The sequence below is a fragment of the Drosophila grimshawi genome, unplaced genomic scaffold (genome assembly GCF_018153295.1).
Source record: "Drosophila grimshawi isolate 15287-2541.00 unplaced genomic scaffold, ASM1815329v1 contig_1367, whole genome shotgun sequence".
Lineage (NCBI taxonomy): Eukaryota > Metazoa > Arthropoda > Insecta > Diptera > Drosophilidae > Drosophila > Drosophila grimshawi.
The window spans coordinates 13,330,662-13,350,142 of NW_025062889.1; the positions used below are offsets into that span (position 1 = coordinate 13,330,662).

At 42.6% G+C, this 19,481-nt stretch overlaps 5 protein-coding genes across 5 annotated transcripts in view; 2 read left to right on the forward strand and 3 right to left on the reverse strand.

Moving 5' to 3' along the window:
* The first annotated feature begins 507 nt into the window (after positions 1-507).
* On the forward strand, positions 508-2,094 carry LOC6559340 (serine protease inhibitor 42Dd). The gene is made up of 4 exons (XM_001986677.2): positions 508-583; positions 642-1,516; positions 1,695-1,839; positions 1,908-2,094. Exons 1-4 carry the CDS (start codon positions 574-576, stop codon positions 2,030-2,032), a joined length of 1,155 nt encoding a protein of 384 aa, XP_001986713.1. The 5' UTR covers positions 508-573; the 3' UTR covers positions 2,033-2,094.
* A 1,742-nt stretch (positions 2,095-3,836) lies between these two features.
* The window catches only part of LOC6559222 (protein prickle), a 68,056-nt gene continuing 52,411 nt past the window's right edge, over positions 3,837-19,481 (forward strand). Inside the window, exon 1 of the mRNA XM_032735206.2 lies at positions 3,837-4,627. Within this exon, the coding sequence (XP_032591097.1) occupies positions 4,590-4,627 (38 nt within the window). The 5' untranslated portion in view covers positions 3,837-4,589. The remainder of the gene's footprint in view (positions 4,628-19,481) is intronic.
* On the reverse strand, positions 5,222-7,650 carry LOC6559779 (serine protease inhibitor 42Dd). The gene is made up of 4 exons (XM_001986678.3): positions 7,590-7,650; positions 5,835-6,730; positions 5,540-5,684; positions 5,222-5,480 (listed from the first exon to the last, which is right to left on the reverse strand). Exons 1-4 carry the CDS (start codon positions 7,624-7,626, stop codon positions 5,359-5,361), a joined length of 1,200 nt encoding a protein of 399 aa, XP_001986714.2. The 5' UTR covers positions 7,627-7,650; the 3' UTR covers positions 5,222-5,358.
* Positions 7,956-9,649, reverse strand: LOC6559780 (serine protease inhibitor 42Dd). Its single transcript, XM_001986679.3, has 3 exons — positions 8,643-9,649; positions 8,167-8,317; positions 7,956-8,090 (listed from the first exon to the last, which is right to left on the reverse strand). The coding sequence occupies exons 1-3, from the start codon at positions 9,597-9,599 to the stop codon at positions 7,972-7,974; spliced, it is 1,227 nt and encodes a 408-aa protein (XP_001986715.1). The 5' UTR covers positions 9,600-9,649; the 3' UTR covers positions 7,956-7,971.
* On the reverse strand, positions 11,246-13,275 carry LOC6560059 (antichymotrypsin-2). The gene is made up of 3 exons (XM_001986680.3): positions 13,112-13,275; positions 11,623-13,038; positions 11,246-11,550 (listed from the first exon to the last, which is right to left on the reverse strand). The coding sequence occupies exons 1-3, from the start codon at positions 13,125-13,127 to the stop codon at positions 11,405-11,407; spliced, it is 1,578 nt and encodes a 525-aa protein (XP_001986716.1). The 5' UTR covers positions 13,128-13,275; the 3' UTR covers positions 11,246-11,404.

A 19,481-nucleotide genomic window follows, 5' to 3' on the forward strand; every position in this document is an offset into this window, starting at 1 on the left:
GTCCGGCTATCCATATGAGCTAGAATCTTTAAATTTATTTCATATAATCGATAACTGCGACTGCTTCTCGAATATCGATACATTTCGATTTCCGAAGCAATAAAAGTCACAATTTTGAAAGCAGTGGTTTCTAATAAATATATAATTTACATTGATTTACAAATTTCATTAAAATCGGATAAGAAATTCCCAAGTTATCGCTAAATATAATATTTACCTGCGATTCCTGTACGTATGTATATATGTTAATACATAAATAAGCGTTTGTCGCAAGCTGGTGATTTGAGTTGGGGCTTGTGAATAAATATATGCGCTGCCCTATTTTTTTCACTTTAAGAAATGAGAGAATATGCTTAATGGATGGGCTCAGGGTATATCGCAGTCGAACTCAGTCGACAGCAACGTTCTTACTTGTTTTCTCTTACCTTTGTCTGATGTGCTGCTTTAAATGCAAAGCGTCTACGTTGCTGCTTCTGTTGCTTCTGTTGCTTCTACTGCTGCTGCTGCGGCGACTATAAATGACAGCCTGCGCAGCCTTTTCACTTTTAGTCTTGAGCTGTCGACGCAGGCGCAATGAACTACAGTAAGTTGAGCCAAGGGCGCTGCTGGCCAGTGTTGTTAACATTGTGAATTCTTTTTAGTTTTTCTGCTGCTGCTGCCGCTTTCAATTGCGGCCAATTCCATTAAGGAACGCAATCTATTTGCCACCGAACTGTTTCAAACCTTGGCCACCGATCGGCAGGATGAAAATGTGATTATCTCGCCAGTTTCGGTGCAGCTGGCATTGGGCCTGGCCTACTACGGTGCTGAGGGCAAAACTGCCACGGAGCTGCAGCGCACGTTGCATGCCTCGGCCAAGGAGAGCAAGGATGGTCTCGCCGAAACCTATCATCGCCTGCTGCACTCGTACATCAAGTCGAAGACAGTGCTGGAAATCGCCAACAAGGTCTACACACGTGAGGGAGTAAAGGTAACGCCACATTTCCGCGAGGTGGCCGAGAAGTACTTTGACTCCGAGGTGGAGGGCCTCAACTTTGATAAGGAGACGGAGGCATTGGAGCGCATCAACAACTGGGTGCGGGAGAAGACGCAGCAGAAGATCGAGCGTGTGGTGGACACCATTGAGCCGGACACGAATGTGGCCCTCATCAATGCCATCTATTTCAAGGCGCGCTGGGCGCGTCCCTTCAACGATGACGACACAAAGGATCGCGACTTCTGGCTAAGCGAATCGCAGGCGGTGCAGGTGCCCACAATGTTTGCCGACAATTGGTATTATTATGCCGACTATCCCGAGCTGGATGCCAAGGCCATTGAGCTGTTCTTCGAGAACATTAACATGACCATGTGGTTCATTCTGCCCAATCAGCGAACCGGCCTCAAGCAGCTGGAGCAGCAGCTCAAGGGAGTCGACTTCAAGCTGCTCGAGGAGCGCTGGCAGTGGCAAAGTGTCGCCGTCTATCTGCCCAAGTTCAAGTTTGAGTTTGACACCGATCTGAGACCCACATTGAATAAGGTAAGCTTTGGTTGGGAAGTGGGCAGTGGTTTACTAATACTACAATTTCAAATTGGGAAAGTTGGGAAACGCTGTATTCCTTTCACAACCTTAAAGATCTCATATATTATATCATTTAAAATTCGTGCCCGATTTTTAACTTATTGACGGTCCTTCTTCGACTTTCTCCCATTTTCAGCTGGGCATCAATACTATGTTCTCGGATGCGGCTGACTTTAGCAACATCTTTGAGGATACGCCAATTGGGACGCGGATCACGAAGGTGCAACACAAGACCTTTATCGATGTGAATGAGATTGGCTGCGAGGCTGCAGGTGTCAGTTGTAAGTAGTTCTGCCTTTGTGCAACCAAATTTGGAAGATTTCAGCTCTGTTATTTTCTGTTTCCCCAGATGCTGCTGGAGTGCCCATGTCCCTGCCACTGGAACCCAAGACTTTTGTGGCCGATCATCCGTTTGTGTTCATCATACGCGATCAGCATGCTGTCTACTTTACGGGACACATCGTCAAGTTCTAATAGGCATTTACATTTAAGACATTTAATACTCTTAAAAATGATCAAATATCATGTTATATCTAATAAAATCATCAATAAACTTTAAATATTTTAAATAAAGCATATTTGGCCATTGGCCTCCGAATATAAAACTAAATGCGTTTGATGTCGAAATTCAGTCGAGTTAGTAAAATTTTGAACCCGATGTTAAATATTTGTTTGTAATACACATTGCTTGCCCTTCAGCTGACGATCGCAGTTCATGTACTTTATATAATTTTAGGAGATATTCAAAAATGGCCGTTTCAGGCGCAAAGGGCAAGGAACTTCTGGAATACTTGGAAGGTAGTACTGTCTATTTAGCATTTACTAGATTTATCTATGGTCGCTTGCACAGACCCAGAATCGTGAGGAGAATCAAAATTATCTTCATTTTGCAGTCGTTAAGCATATTTTTTTTGAACAACTTTACTAGAGTGTATAATATCCATATTAAATTGATGATGTACAAAAAGTAAGGGTATCGCAGAGGTTATATAAAATACTTTAATTGTAAACGCTTCGAGATGCTAAAAATAAACACAAGCCGTTGTCAGTTTGGGTTAAATTATGGATTGGTTTACGTGCGACCCAAAAAACGAGCCTGAACAAAATGTAAAATGTAAAATGAGAAGAAGGCAAAAGAAATGATAAGCCCATAAGAATAATGGGCTTTCTTTAATATTGTGAATGCAGCACATTAAGCGATTTTTAATATATTTTAAAAAGTAAATAAATTCATATATAAATATTCATTTATTTATTTATTTAAATGTTGAGCAGTGTTGCAAAGTACCTTCACAAATGAGTCAAGGGTATTAAATATTCTTAAACGGTTGAGTTCTGGCTTACAAGCGATCAGATCGATCAGATAATTTAACTCTTAAGACATTTGTGGCATTTGTTTTAAAAGCGCCTGCTCCTGCGCCTGCAGCTGCACCTGATGCGACTGCACTGGAAAGGGGAACAAATGCAGAGGCAGTGGCATTGGAAGGGGCCTATTGTCCACTTGAAATTCCACTCACAAAACGAACATGAAACAAAGAAAAACTTGTCAAGCAATACAAACAAATCTAACAAAGGGACAACACAGAGGGGGAGAGAGATAGAGAGAAAGAGAGAGAGAGAGAGAGATAGAGAAAGAGATAGGGAGACGACTGACCGAGCGACCGACCACAAGCGAAGCGAGGGCGCGCTCCAAGAATTACAATTACAACGACAATTACATGCGCAGGCAGAGCTACTAAGATACAAGCGTGCCCAGTATTTTGTCTGCAACAGCACGAACCAGTATTTTTTTTTCGCTCGTGAGAGAGCGTGAGAGTTGCATTGATGTATGGAGTTGGCGCTGCCGTTGGGGCCAGTTCGCGCTCGAGAGCGAGTGAGAGTGCGCTCTGGTCGTGTTCCAAGCGTGCGAAAGGTGTACAATTGTTGAACGCTCGAGGATCGCTCAGTCTGTGTATTGGTGTCAAGCGAGACAGACGAATTTTGGGTGCGCGCACAAAGCACTTGCGTATTATTGGTTCATTGCCGTTTAGCGTCTCTTATGCGTCGTCTTGTTGCGCGAAAAACTGCAGCGTGATCTGCGCAGCTGCCACCGCGCGATTCATGCGCGCGCTCTCCGCCCACGCGTGTGTTTGCTTATCTGGCAGCCAGAATCGGTAGCTGTTTGTTTTTGCTGCCTTTTAAGGGAAACGGCAGCCAGGAATTAAATGCAGAAAATGTATCGAAAAAAATAAAAAATAAAGGTGACCAGCTTGCACTTTGAGTGTGTGTGTGTGTGTGTGCGAATATTTTTGCGTGTGTGTGTGCAGTAAGAGTGGAAAACGCTCATCAATTGGAAATATTGGAAATGGTTTTAAATATCTGCACAATTGGCACGCAGTGCCACAAATAAATGAAACGCACAAAAATGTTGCAATTAATTCATCGCGTTGAATTTGCCACTTCGGAAACTCGTGTCGATCTTTTCACTTCACAAACGACATATGTACATATAAAGTGAATCCAAATCCAATTCCAAATCCATATGCGAATCCATCGATTCGCAATTCGCTTTTCGAACCAGTTTTCCAACAGGCATTGAACCAAATTATTTAACCACACATTCATCAAATTTGGAATCTGGTACAAAAACAACAACAATAACAACAGCAACAAAAGAGAAGAAAAAAAAAATCAAACCATAAACGAATTCAGTCGCTTTGTTGTGTGGATTTATGTGCGCGATTAGAAAAGCCGTGACAAAAAATAAATAAATTATAGCCAAAATATAACAAAAATTCGAAGAAAAAAAAAAAACAAAACAGGCTGCGCCTGCGCTCGCTTCGTCGCACCCGCACCCAAAGTGCCTGGCAAATTATTGAGAAATATGTTTGTATTTGTGCAAATCCTAAGCGGATAATATTAATGTGCTATGTGTGTATGTATGTGTGTGAGTGTGCTGAGTGAAATATAAATGCAAATCAAGCGAAAACAAAGCTGATAAGCGTCTGAGATAGGCAAAAAGGATTCCAGCTCGCTGCCCCTGCACAGCATTATGGATAACACAAATCAAACGCATGTGGAGCTCGAGAGGTGAGTCCAAATGATCGCATATGCTGATAATTATAAGCATACCACATATATATATGTGAATTTTTATCCCAATATGTCACGAATTGTGAACATCGATTTGTTCAGTATCCGAATCACTTCTGCCCTCGATATATATTTCTGCTAAATCGGAAGAAATACTTGCTTAGTTTCCAATAGAACTCAACAGTTATTCATTTACATTTTTTGAAAGGAAATTGGATGTTTATTTCGATATTTATATTTTAAAAACTTCTTTCTTGATCGGCATAACTGATATGATAACTAACTAACAAAAATAAAAATATTGGTATATACGGAAGTGAACCACTCTCAACTATAGTAGTCCCACTGTATTATTTTTAATTTCTTATTTGGTGCATTTATTTTTTACTTATAGCTAGGCCCGAATACAGGCTATCTTCTAGTTGTCCACACTCAAAGCTCCTATTAAATTGCTAAAGTTGAAGACGTTTAAAAGCAACGCTGAAACTCATGTTTAAGATATCCGCATATATGTATATTTAGAACTAACGTAGCATCTTCAATAATTCGTCGATCTATCTTTTTTATTACTGCAATCAATTAGAATTAATGTTTGTTTTAACTTGCGCCATCGAAATTTATTTGCTTTAATTCGAGTGTTTATCAAATTTGCATACATGGAGTAAAAACAAACAATTCGAGTATTTAATTTGCACCTCTATGCAAAGTGGCGGGGCAAGCGGGTTGCTTTACACATAGGCATAGTTGGCCACATGTCCCATGAAGACAATGGAATCTCTATTTTTGATGGCAAATGCAAACGGATGATCCGCCTCAAATTTCTTGTTGCGCGAGAACAGGCCCTTGAGCACTAAAAGCAATTTTAATTTTAATGGTTAGCTAATTAACTGAGCAGTTAGTTGAACTTACAACCCGATTCCAGGGGCTGTTCCACGCCCGCCTCGGAGACCTCCACATGAGCCTTGTGCTCCACGGCGTTGATGAAGTGGCTAACAAACATGCGGTACATGTTGCCAAAGTCGCCGGCACGCGAGAACATGGTCGTAACTCCAAGCTGCATAATAGAACCGGGGCTTATTAATAAAAAAAATTTTATGCAAGTCATAAACACAAAAAAAAAGTTCTTTAGCAGAATAGCAATTGAAAGCGTTTCTTCAAAACAATTACTCTAAATTGAAAACTATTAGAAAAGTACACATATTACCTGCTTGAAGGGTTGCTCGAGGCTAACGCCAAACGTCACACTAAACTTGGGGAGCTCCACCTCCACCTTGTGCATACTCATCTCACTGAGCTCACTGAGCAGATTCTTACCCACGAGACTCTGCTGCAGAGCACGGAGTCCATCCTTACGATTGGGCAACAGCACCAGCATGGAGAACTCTGAGTTCTGGTAGGGTAACTCGAGGACCTTGGCATCGAGGCTGCGCACCTCGGCATAATTGAAGTGGTTCAGTGTCCACATGGTGTCCACCTGAACCGACTGACCACTGCTGGTGCGGAAGGAGCGCTTTTCCGTCTTGTCTAGCTTGAAGGCCTTCTGCCAGGGTGCCGAGTATGTCACACCGTTCACCATGACGCCGTCGGTGCGATCGTTGAGCAGCTCCGGCTTGAGTATGTCCTGGATTTGATTATTTGTCTTGGTCGCAATTGCCCGATTGATGCCGTCCGCAGTGCGCTTGTTGTATGGCGGATGGAAATCCAGCTTTTCAATGTTCGAGTCGAACTGACGCTGGGCGACATCGCGAAACGCGCCCTTGAACTCGAGGTTCTCATTGATGTAGATGTTGTTTGCCAGTCGAAGATTGTTGTCGCGCGTCAGCGATTGCTGGAAGCTGCCAAAGCGCTGTGACACCTGATCTCCATCGCCAATGCCCAAACGCATGCCCTCCTTCAGCTCAATGGCCGTCTGGCCCTTGGCACCGTAAAAGGCCAACGCCATCGAGGTCTGAATGACGGCGGTGCCAATCACAATGTTCTCATTGAGTCGGTCCGCTCCGATCGCATTGTAGAGATCGGCAGCCAACAGATTGCGATCCCGAGCCGCATCCAAGCCGACTGATGTTTTTGCCTGGCAACCACCTATGACTGCCAACGCAACTGCAAATGTATATTTAGACTGTATTAAATTGTTTTTTTTTTTTGATATCTAGTTTTAAGTTCTCTCGGGGCAGTTGTATAGTGACAGACATTCGCATAATCATCAGTTGTCACATCTATTTGCATATAAAACCAATATTTTGGAATAAATTTCCAATTTAATTATGTGTTGTGTTCCCACAAGAACCTTGATACCGTTACAACAGACTATAAACAACACATTAAAGCTGTCTCTTTTTTGTTCTCATACTTTACAAGGGGTCGTTGAATGATGTTACGAATTATGTAACGTTTTATATCCTTAAGCGTTTTGACTGGGACGAATAGCTGAATCTTATCGAAGAGCTCTGCTTGGCTATCCTCATTATTCTTGTAGGAGCAAAATTTGTCTCAAGTAGCAAAATAAATTTCAATACCTGCCACATATGTATTATGAAATATCTGCACAAAAAAACAGTATTTTGTAACTTGTAACATTCTGAAAACTGATCTGAGGAACAAGTTTAACAATAGTTTATTGTTTTATATTCCTCGCTGGATTCAGGATAACTGATTTTTTTTATATTTTATATGCTCCAATATATTTTGAATCCAGTCGGAAGGAGAGACTTACAATCTGTTGTGGAGTTTGCAATTGTTAAATAAACACGTTTGGTTGGCTGCTAGAGTATTCAATCTTCGACCACACAGTTGCCACGGTTCATTCTTGTTTATTGTAATTTCAACAAGATCGCTCCATAAATATTGTCACTTTATTTTCATAGACTGGTTTTGTTATTGTTGCTATTAGGCTTGAGTACAAGTTTATTAAAATCTTATATGTACGAGTATGTTGTTACAGGCAGTAATTGGGGCTTACGTAATAGACTCAGCATTGCGCTGAACATCATGATCATCTGAATATATATATAATGTATATGTAGAGACTTTTTATTTGCTTTATTGATAACTTGCGCTTTAAATTTGTTTGATTGGCGTTGAGCGTTGAGCGTTGACCGCTGAGCATCTGAAAGTGAACTAAATTTGCGGCTGGCAGTGAGCGACTTTTGAGGTTCGGATGATTTTCTATTCGGAATCTAGTTGAGCAGAGCAGCTGGTGACTTTGTTTGCAGATCGTTTATCACCTTTGGAATGTTGTTATTATTGCGGCACAGATAAGACGATAACCTTTTCCATTTATATTCACATATATATTGTGTCATATATATATTAGAATATGTGAGTATGTCCCTGGTCCCTGTTTAGACGTCGACCACATGGCCGGCCAGTAGCAGCGACTTGTCATTGCCGATGGCAAAGAAGAACGGATGATTGATCACCACCGACAGCGTGCTGCGGAATAGATCGGTAAATGTTGCAACTGAAAGCAGAACAACATCAGGTGTCAGCTGTTTAAATGCTGTGCATAATCCTTAAACTAATTTCGAGCGACTTACAAAAAGTTTGCTCCGCCTCGGCGCCCTGCTCATTCAGCTCCAGTAGCACTGTATGCGGCACGGCTGTTAAATGCGGCGCCGAGCTGGCCAAAAACGAATTAAACACATTGTGCAGCTGCGCGTCCGGTGTAAATAGCTTCGACAGGCCCAACTGCAAGCGGAGAGAACTTAAGTTACAATTTGCAAACTTCAAGATACTCTCTAAGTTACTTCATAAGTCAATTTTAACATACAGAGAAGTTTAAAACTCTATCTCTTTCCAGCTTTCCAAATTAAGAAGAGTATTTATTTTTTGTGGCTGAATAGTTCTGACATTTAATAAGATCAAGTTTGGCGGGGACAGTAATATTTCTGGCTTGATCATGCAAGCTGAATGGGATGCTTAGTTCAAATATATCTAGCTTTACCTTTAAGATTCAGTAGTCAATTTAGCTTACTTTGTCTTTGAAGCTGGGAGGAATATCGAATCGACTTACCTGCTCCAGTACAGAGCGCAGATCTGTATGGGCCAACAAATTGAATTTAGGCAGCGTTAAAGCTATTTTGTGTTCACTTAGCCGTCGACGCAACTGTTGCAGATCGCAGCTTTGTAGCTGACGCTCGAGTGCGGCAAGACCGTTCGGCTGATTGGGATAGACGATGAGCAGGCTGAGTCCCGCTGTGGCGAAGGGAATCTCAATCGCAATTGCATCCAGCCCAGGGAGGTCAGCGTATTTAAAGCGATGCTGCATGAACATGGCATCCACCAGTTTGTGATAGCGGCCATCGTTGAAGAAGTTGATGCACTGCGTCTCCTGCGGATCGAAGGCCTGAGCCCAGGGTGCTCGGAATGTCAGCGCCGACACGTGCAGAAAGGGCGTATCGGAGCCGCCGCTCGACTCCAGCATCCCACTGCTGACCAACTCGCCCACACTATAGTTGCTCCGTGTTTGGAAATCGTAGTTAATCGTTTGTGCCACGCTCGCCAAGTCGTCAAAGTCTAGACGTTGCACGCCTATGCCCAGAGTCGCTGCCCGCTTCTCGAACTCATCACGAATGCTGAAGGTGTAGCGCTGCTCGGCGTAGAACTCGCTGAGTAGTCGGAGCTGGCAGCCAATAGCCGACGATTCCTTCAGGTGGCCGAGTAGGTGCTCGAATTGCTGCAGTGCCTGCTCCGCGTCACCCAGCTGCTGCAGCTCCAGTGCTACACGCAGCTGCTGGGCCGTCGCCGAGGACTGTGGTGAGACGCCGGCGTACAGCAGCGTTAGGGCCGACTGCAGCAGGAGCGGGGAAACGGCCACATTGTTCTGGGGCTGTGCTAACCCCAAGCTGGTAGCCAGACGCAGTGCGAAGCGTTCATTAGAGGCTGCAGCCGGATCGCCAGCCACATGGGTACTGAGCAGCAGCAGTGCTCCAACTGCGAGTTGAAGTCGTCTCCAGTTTTTACTGGACATGTTTTCAGGGTATTGACGGTATTTCCAAGCTTTAACTGTGCTTTAGTCTTAGCTTTTAATAGTTTGCTGTTGTTGCTCCTAATGCTCGCAGACAATTAAATACATACACGAGATACGGAAAATTTTACACACTATACGAATAAAAACCACTCGAAGATGTTTTTTTAATTTGAATTCTGAGCAAATATGAGTGACAGAGAATAACGCGGGAATGGGAATGAGGAGTGAGACAGTTGAATGAAATGATAGTCGCTGATGCTCAAGCACGTAACCTAATTGGCAGCAATGACGAGATGCAAATTGATTACAGAGCCATTAGACCTGTTCTCAAGATATTTTTAATCTATTTATTTACAGAGCATAAGAATGTGAGGGTAATGTGAGCTAGTCACTAAATCTGTTACATTGTAAAAGAGAAATTGGAAAATCAGTTGGACCTAATTTTACAAGTTTAAATTTAATAGTTAAGATAGTTAAATGATGACTACATTTTTCATTTCAATTAACTAAAAGATGTTGATAACATATTAAATTAGCATATTCAAATTTGTTTACCAGCCAAATATATTCTTCTAGCCAAAATCGTAAGCTAAAGTTTAATGGTACATCATATCGGAAAGGGTATTCAATCTACGGCACTCCAAACCGAAAACTTGTCTCCTGCCTCTTCGTATTTGAGAAGAGAAACTTGTTTTCTTATCAGTTGATATTCGAAGGCAACAAGTAAATTCATTCGACTAATGGTTCAAGATCGAGTAATTCTCTGCCGCTCATCGCTATTTAAGAACTTTGTTTTGCTGCGTTCTCTTCTCTGTATATTCTCATTATCAATGTCTAATTGTATTTAGCAAGACGAAATAAGCGCTGATAGCCGCATTGTTTTATAGCTGTTGGGTTTTTCACGAGATTTTTCGATTACTCATAGACCAGTATCACTCTACAGCTGGAGCTGGACTTCCCGGTATATTGGCGGATCTCGTTTATTAATTGAGGAAGTTCCATTAACACGATTGAGAAATTTGCATATGTTTAGCGTCAGAAGAACTTAAACATAATATATCCCAACCAGCTGAAATATGAAAACAAAAAAGGGCATCTTAAAAATGTACAGAAGTATGTAATATCCCCGACTCCATAAAGTATGCATTTTCTTTATCAGCATCAACAGCAGAGTCAAGATCAATTGGAATCAATTACAAACAAAAATATGAATTATTTTTACATATCATTGATTAACTGTGAACTGTTCGGTTAAGTTAGTATGGACGTCGATCGTATATAGTATATATATATATATATATATATATATATATATATATATATATATATAGACATATATATACAAGCAAGAGGAAGTATTTTCTGTATACAGACACACATATTACATTGCGTAGACGCAGAGTATTGGGCAGTCAAGCTCTCTCGATCAAAGCATTCTTACTTGTTATTGCTTGTAGCTAGCTTACAGCTCCCTTCTCTGCCCCACCTGCTTCATTTGTCTTGAGCAAAAACGGGTTTGCCAGCTTTACGTTTGCGTTGCGGGCAAAAACCATTCAACTTGAGATTCTGAGATACACCACAGCTGCTGGAAAAGGTACAGAGACTGAGAAATCAGCCACAAAAAGGTTATCAGAAAAACACAAGTATTACGAATATATGTTGAAAAAAGTTCAAGATGTATTATAAGTAAAAATTACGAGTATGTTGTATTAAAAGTAGCAAATGCGTACACTTAACTTAGGGGCTAGGGACGCCGCATTGAAGCGGCTTACATGGTGGTGGGGAAAAGGGGTGTGTCTTGATATTTATTGGCTCCTAGTCGCCTGGAGCGGTTGCACTACGTGACCGATGAAGAGCACCGTTTCGGGAGTGCGTATGGCGAATAGGAAGGGATGATCGGCAGTAAACTCGAGCGATTGCACCGGCAGCGAGAGAGGCACAAACTTGGCATCTATGAGAAAGTTAGAAAAAATTGATGGTTAGCATCAAATATGGATTAGCTTTGCGTACGAAGTTAACTTACAAGATGCGGCAGCCGCCTCGGAACCCGCCTCGTTCACATCGATGAAGGCCTTCTGCAGTACCTTGGAGACACGCACCGGTTGCATGAGCATCGCATCCACCTCCGACTGTTTGGTGAACATGCGACGCACGCCCAGCTCCTGCAGCGGTCCCGACATATCCTGCTCGAACTCAATGCGAAACTTGGGCACACGCACCGTGACCATTTCACGGCGCAATCTAGCGGCAATTGCGTTTAGATCGTGATTGGTACTTGCCAAGTTCCGTTCCAGCTGCGCCAGGCCATTTGGCTGATTGGGCAGAATCAGAAGCATGGACGCGTCGTTGTCCACATAAGGCAACTCTAGCGCTGTCGCATCCAGTTCCGGGAGCTGTGCATAGGCAAAGATATCATCGTTATACATCATGGGCACCGTAATGGGCGTGACCCCATTCAGGCGGAACTTCGCCGGTGTGGTGTCCATTGCGGAGAACTCATTGGCCCAGCGCGCCTTAAAATAGATGGCATCAACCATCATGGCCTCCGTCTGCTCATCAATATCACTCGGACTGACCAGTTCTCTTATAATTTTGTTCGTCGCTCGAGACACCCATTGATTGATCTCTGCTGCCGTATTCCGGGGCTTCTTCATATCGACCGCCTCAATTTCGGAATTATAGTATTCAAGTGCAAAGGCTTCATACCTATCATTCGGTGCGGACAGCTCACGATTGTAGTACAGCTTATTGGCCACAATCAGCCGCGTGTTCACCAGCTTCTTATGCTGCTGATCGACATTCTTAAAGTCCATGGCCACCTCAATTTTACCTATGTCAAAATTACCCGCTCGCTGCAGTTCGTCGCTGGTCTGGCCACTAGAAACGCTATAGAGCAAGCCCAGCATGGAATGCATCGATGCTGGGGAGAAGACCACATTCTTTCGCGCATTGTTGCGTGCGATTGGCTGAAAGAGCTTGGAGCTAAAGCGTTCGCGGTAGTTATAATGCGCTGGTGGACGGGTGGGACTCGACGAACTGGATGGCTGGACAGATGCCTGATTTGGTCTATCAACGCCGAGCACAGTGACTGCTGGAGCGGTAGCTAGAGCTGGAGCTGAATTTGGCTGCTGCAATTGCGTCTTCGGGACTAGATTAACCGTACCAGCAGATGTTTCGGGACGTTGAGCACTGCGTTGACTATTCCATGACTGCTGAGCTGTTAATTGGGGGTCTTGCTGCGGATTTTGCTGATCCTGTTCAGTTGGTTTTACTGCTCTGGCACCAGATCTGCTCCGGATGTCGATTGGCTGATTGGAGAGCCAAGCATTATTGGTGTAGACAACGTTGTTGACTCTAGCATAGATGCCCGTGGAGGCAACGGAGCCGGAGAACAGGAACAGGAACAGGCACAGGCTGAATAGTAGTAAAATTGCTGACGCTGTAAAGCCAAAGCTGGTTAGATGAGCTCGTATCGAAGCTCGGGCACGGTTGCCACAATTGTTCTTGCTTACAATACTTGCACGACATGGCTGCCAATTATTCTCTGGGTGGAGGGAAAACTCGTTTACTACTTTTTTATTGCTTTTTTTCTTTTCTTTTTTTTTTGCGTTGCGCTGCGTTGTCTCGTTTGGCTCCGTCGTCCGTCTAAAGAGCCGCTCAGCTCGGCCGCAGCTTTAATACAAAACTGAACTTAGCAAAATGTCTCGAGTCGCGCCAAAGTCGAATGTGAGAGTCGAGAATTGAGCGAACAGCGAGCTAAGCTGTGCTGATGAGCGATAACCGGTCTAGAACGCAATCCGCGACGATGGGAGCATTGGGTGTACAGTGAAAAAAAGCAAATAAAGAAAAAACCAGTTGAGCGAATTTTTACAAGCAATCTCTTCGAGTTCTCTCACTGCTCTCACGCTTGGAAAAACCCAGTTGCAGTGAAATTCTAATTATATAAAGGAAAATATGTACTTGGTTTGCTCGATACTTTCAACTCCAAGTTCCAAGCCTCTTTTTTCCAAGCATGAGGCGTGGCTAGCCTGAGCGTTAAATTGCGTGGGCTTGCATTAGATGCACGTGCAATCTCCATATGCGATTGAGAAGTGCTTCAACCCGTGAGTCAGCCAGAGAATGTTGGACATTTCGATTCCTGTGATGCGATAAAAAAAAACCTGCTGAGTGTTCGTTTTAATTTTAGAAATGGTATGTATAATGCTATGCGTCTCAGAATGGTTGGACTTCCTGCTATTAATGCTGCATAGTCAATATAACTTATATATAGGGGGCTTAACATTTGACGTCATGGGTTTCGTCGAATGTTAAATCTTAGCTACCGGCTGACATTTTTATGCATCTGCTCGCCTAACCTATGAGAAATATTAGACAAGAAATATATTTACGACATTGTACATGCATTTCCTACCCATTTCGTAAGTTTTCTCATAAATTGTTGCGCGAGAACTAATTAAGTATTCCGAAATCCAAATGCGAGATAAAACCAAGCACACAGACCGCACACGACCCCACAAACACACAAACTTGTTCTTAATTATGGAAAATCGAGTAACACTATGCATTTCATATCAAATCAGAAGTACACACACACACACACACACACACACACACACACACACACATACACAGGCACATAATGCTGACCTAATTGCACGGCTAAATGTGTAAACATAATTTACTCCAATTAGAGCCGATGACGCTGCCAGCGTCTTTAACGTACATAAGTGAGCAAATGCCACGCCCCGCTGCGTACCGCCCCGTTGTCATGCACATGCCGCCGTTTAAATTGGGACAAGAGTTACGAGTCGAGTCGACTCGAGTTGTAGCTTGCAATACGTGTAAATGTACAGAGCAGATATGAGCGAGCAATGAAATGCAATCAATAAATTTGTAAAATTGTAGAGCGGCATTTGGAACTTGCTCCAGTTGAGTTAATTACCCCAGCGTCAGGTGGTTCGGGACCGACAGAAGATGCAGTCGTGTTCCACAAAAGCATAGATAAAAAGAGCACTTCAGTTGAGGGCACTCGACAGAGTATATACCCTGTACGCGATCTCAGCAGACTTTCGTAAAAACGTTAATTATTGTTAATCTATGCGATAACACACACATCCAATTTGTTGCCCCTATCTCTTAAAACCCTAAAACTGGGAGTTATAATTCTTTTATAATTCTCTGACCAGCTAGTAGATGTGGCTATATCGACTCGTCTGTTGACGTTATTAAAGCTAATGTGTACTTCATGTAATGGAGTTATTGAAGTCAAAATAGCAACGGCAGATCAACGATATTTAATATTTAACAACATTTTGGAACTTTAGTTAAATATAAAAGTTATTGCGACTTAAACTTGAATTTATGTGTATTTACGGCTTAAATTCTGTAATTATCATCTCATTTATATTTGTTGTCTTGAGATTTTATAGTCTTAGAGATCTTGGCGGACCTTGATTTTACCAAATGCATTATTCATATTTATTTCTCTGTCCTTTTATGGGCACGAACTTACATTAATAATCAGGCTGAATTTGTTTTATGTCAGTTTTTAAGATCGTTGTGCTTTTAGTCAACTTAAGGCATAAAATGCTGCTGAAAACTTAATAGCGTGCACCAAACTAAAATAGACTTTAGTCACCTGACTCAGTCAGATTAATAAAAAGAGATTGCTCTACGGGCAGATGCCCTACAATCAGACCTCTATGCACACATATATGTAAATAAATGTATTTATATTGAGGCATACTAAGTCGGAAAGTGAATGTGAATCGGTAGCTGAATTGATAACATCTTAATGGTCAGAGTCAAGCTCGGGGTCAGGGTCAGGCTCTGGGTTCAAGACACACACATATGTGTAAACCTGATATAAGTCGCAACTGCTGCATGTTGCCAAAATTTGTATGCAACATGTTGTTTGCAGTTGCTGTCGTTGTTGCTGCAGCACTCGCAGAGAGCACAAAGCAATTTGTTGGCAACACACACTACAAGCCGCAGATGCAAGCGCAGTCGCATTTAATTAATTTGCGTGTTAAGCCACAAGAGCATTAAACTGGCAACTGGACAAACTGATGGACTGACAGCGAGGACAGTGGGACAATGGGGACAGTGGGACCCAATTGAGCAACTGGCCGACAATAAAAGGCGCGAAAACTTGTGCGCTTGCGCGAATATCAACTTTGTCAATTCTACACTTCTCATTCTCTCCCACTCCCTCTCAGTCTCTGTCTCTGTCTCTCTTTTTCTTACTGTTTGCATCTCAGTCAGTGCCAGAGTCGGCGGCTTTGCAGTTGTTGGCGTCGCTTACAGCAAAATCGCATTAAGTTACACGTTTGCCGCACGATTTGATTTTGCATATGAATATATATGCAAAAAATTCATTTCTGTATGTGTGTGTGTGTGTTTATCTGTAATTATAGCCATAAATCTAAAAGCATATTTGCAAATTGCAATCACAATATTTACACTTACCCCTCAAAAGTGTAATAGCCAATTTGCCTAACAAAAGTTGGCAGCAAAGGCAAACACAATTCCACAATTCCAATTCGAGCTGTCACCTTCATATGCTAAGATTTTCTCCACGGATTTTACACAGTTTATAAAGTTAGAAAATCAATATATTTATGCACAGATCCCAACAGGCCTTCATCTTAACGAGCTTGTTGAAAGTTGCTTGTTGCATACTCCGAGCCTACATGTCAACTCGCCTCCAAGATCATAACTTGTACAATCTTTGGCTCTTTCAGCAACTGGATGGACCGCATCCGGAGATGCATCAATTAAAGCGACATAAAAGTTCTCGGAAAACTATAATTTCCATGCAATTTAATCACAGCGGCATTTTGTGAAAGCCCGAAGTCCGAGAACAGGCAACAGCCCCAACTACAACGACTCATAGTTTGACTTTGACTGTAAGACCGAATCAGACTCATACTCATACTCATACTTATAGTGAATGCTGTTGTGGTTGTTGTACTTATGCGTTTAGGTGCATTTTTAGAAATTGCCAGGGCCCCGAAAGTGACAGCAAACCAAGGGGAGGGGTGGGCGTGGGGGGGGGGGGCTGGTCGGTAATCGCCGTTTAAATTTGTTCTTCGTGATGCAATCATTTTGATGAGGATCTGATGCGGCAGCAGCAACTACAACATCAGCATCATCAGACAGCATTGCAACTGGTGGACTGGTCCTAGTCCTGCCCCTTGTCCTCTATCCCCTCTCTCAGTCAATCACTCGTTGACTCTCTGTGTGTGTTTTTCTTTCGTGTGCAGCGTTTCGTACATAAGGCGCCATAATGGGTTAAGCTTAACACACAATCACACTCACTTACAAACAGTTGCATATAAACCCATACACACACACACACACACCCAGTTAACCAAATCCTCGCACTGAGGTCAGCAACGCTTTTGGCATTGTTCTGTGCGCTTTTTTGGGTTGGTCCCCGGCCAACTTCGCTGCCAGCAAACAAATTGGTATGTCATTGAGTTGGGTATATGCAGTTTGTTATGACGTCTACAAAAGGTTAATAACTTACTAAAAAAAAATTGTATAAAATACATCAGCATATACACTTTTAGAGAGAACTTCCACTTGATTAAAAAACGATCGTTAATTAATTTGCCTCCGCGCTAAAAATGTAAATAAATTATCATTGTTCACATATTGCTAATGTAAAAACAATATCTGATGTAAGTGAATTATACATTTTTAAGACTCATTTAAAATATATCTAGCATTTTACATTTATAATCTCCTTTTTCTTCTCTGATTGTTTAGTGTATTAAAGTTTCGTTGCACGAATTTCGTTGTTTTCATTTTTGGTGGTCTTTTGCGTGCTTTTTATTGATCTAAATTTGAGGTTGTAAATTCGTTAGGTTCGCGTTTCCTTATCGCCAGCATTCCATGGCCATTTGGCGGCGGCTTAAGCCCAAGCTTAGGCTTAAGCTTCAGCCTAATGATTGCAGCCCAGCCCAGCCTCTTTAGCAAATTCGGTAGAGTGCCGCACAGTCCAAGCCTGCAGCCAGCTTGGCCAATTGCTATAATTTGGTGGCTCGGACTGTGGATCTGTGCCTGAACAAATGATTGTGCTTAGATTTAAATAAACAAGCTGGCAGCCAAGTTTGTTAGCCCGCCGCCTAATGAGCACAAAGATTTGCGGCAATCATTTGCAATGCCCGTTAGAATTCCAATCAGTTAACGCCGAATTAAGTCGGTGGCTCGAGCCACGCCCCCAACACGCAACACATATGCATATATGCATTGAGCTACTTGCAATTGAGGTAATGTTTAGTCGAAAGAAATAGATGTACGAATCGCAGTGATATGGTAAACGAGCACTTTGTATTTGTCTTATGTACTTTGCTGTTTTTGTTTTGGTTTTTGTTGTGTTTTGTTTACGTGTCAATATATCAAAATGCGGAGCCCGTTCATTAAAGCGCCGGCAACTGACGTGCAAACATGGTAACAAACAAAAAAAAAACAAAAGACAGCAACATTAGCCACAGACAGAATATAATAATGATGAATTGCGGTATTATCGCACGGTAATGCCCTGGCCTAGGCACAACTAACATCTTGCAAACAAAGAAAAAACTGGAGCAGCGGCACGAACATTGGAAAGTGCATGGCCCAAACCATAGCACAGACTTGGCAAAATTGCCAGACATACAGAAAGTCAGATCCGAGACACGAAGGTCTTGCCACAAGTCTGGGGCATGTGGCACGTACTCAAAGTGCATCGACAGCGAAGGGAAAACAGAACTAGAACTTGTGTTTTGTGCCTCGACACACGGCAAGCGCTGATGATTTATTTAAATTGCAAAGCAAAACGGCCAAAAGAATGGGCGACACGTACTTCTAGCCAATTTCCGCGACAAGTTAATTGAATTAGGCCCTGGGAAATGCAGAGGTCGCACTGGCGTATACGCAATGCAAAACTAGACGCAGCTTCAGCTCGAACTTGTTCCCGCTTGCCGTGTTGGTGTTTGTGTGTGTTTGTGTGCGGCACACCCCAAAATATAAGCGCAAACTTTAACATTTTGCCACAGTTTTGAAGAGTTTGCGCAATTAAAGCTGGAGTTGTACGAGCTGCAAGAGCAGCCGCAAAACTCCCAAGAGCAAGGCAATGGCTAAGGCAAGAGACAAAAGGCAAAAGGCGGCTCACCAATGTACATCCGAGCGAACTGCAATTGCATTTGACATTTAGACAAACAGCAAAGGCAGCTGGTAAACTGGCGACTGGCAAACTAACAACTGGTAAACTGGCAACTGGCAACTGGCAACTGGCGAATCGGCGGACTGGCAGAGACCAAAAGCAATTTAAAAGCTGCAGGGATTTGGCCATAACTGTATTAAGGCCGCTGAGATTGCGGCCTGAGTCTCTGCCGCACCTTTGGCGGCCTGTCAAGCTGGCCACTCAACCTGCTAGAGACGAATGCGTGTTCGATATTATCGCTCTCTAAGACACGAAACGAACACGATCACGTTCACTCAAACAGTTTACCAAAATGACAGGACTTTTCCAATCAATGCTGATCGACTAATTTCGCTTAGGCCTAATAAGGCTTTTTAAAAATGTTATTCACCAAGTGGGTAAAAACTACTTTACTACTTTAAACATATATTCATTCATTCATACGAGCTACAATTGAAATACTAATATGAATCAAAATGAGTATTTCTGCAAAACAAATATAATTATGAGGTCTTCTGACAGAATCTTCCATTTGCACAGATTTTTTCGATTCATACAGTATTGAAAAACAAATTAGTCGAATGTATTCGTGTCACGCCACCAGCTCTGTAAACTATTAGTGGCAACAGTTGCTGCGGCTGCAACTGGCAGCAGTTTTGACAATTTTGCAGCAACTTCTGACTATTTGTATA

Excerpts from the sequence above, each read along its gene's own strand:
- LOC6559340 (XM_001986677.2), top strand. Across the intron at positions 1,517-1,694 it reads TGAGACCCACATTGAATAAG|CTGGGCATCAATACTATGTT; the intron begins GTAAGCTTTGGT and ends TCCCATTTTCAG. Across the intron at positions 1,840-1,907 it reads CGAGGCTGCAGGTGTCAGTT|ATGCTGCTGGAGTGCCCATG; the intron begins GTAAGTAGTTCT and ends CTGTTTCCCCAG.
- LOC6559779 (XM_001986678.3), bottom strand. The coding sequence starts at position 7,626 with ATGATCATGATGTTCAGCGCAATGCTGAGTCTATTAC. Across the intron at positions 5,685-5,834 it reads TCGAGCAACCCTTCAAGCAG|CTTGGAGTTACGACCATGTT; the intron begins GTAATATGTGTA and ends TCTATTATGCAG. Across the intron at positions 5,481-5,539 it reads ACAGCCCCTGGAATCGGGTT|TGCTCAAGGGCCTGTTCTCG; the intron begins GTAAGTTCAACT and ends AATTGCTTTTAG.
- LOC6559780 (XM_001986679.3), bottom strand. The coding sequence starts at position 9,599 with ATGTCCAGTAAAAACTGGAGACGACTTCAACTCGCAGTTGGAGCACTG. Across the intron at positions 8,318-8,642 it reads TGCGCTCTGTACTGGAGCAG|TTGGGCCTGTCGAAGCTATT; the intron begins GTAAGTCGATTC and ends CTCCGCTTGCAG. Across the intron at positions 8,091-8,166 it reads CGAGGCGGAGCAAACTTTTT|TTGCAACATTTACCGATCTA; the intron begins GTAAGTCGCTCG and ends TTCTGCTTTCAG.
- LOC6560059 (XM_001986680.3), bottom strand. Across the intron at positions 11,551-11,622 it reads CGAGGCGGCTGCCGCATCTT|ATGCCAAGTTTGTGCCTCTC; the intron begins GTAAGTTAACTT and ends ACTTTCTCATAG.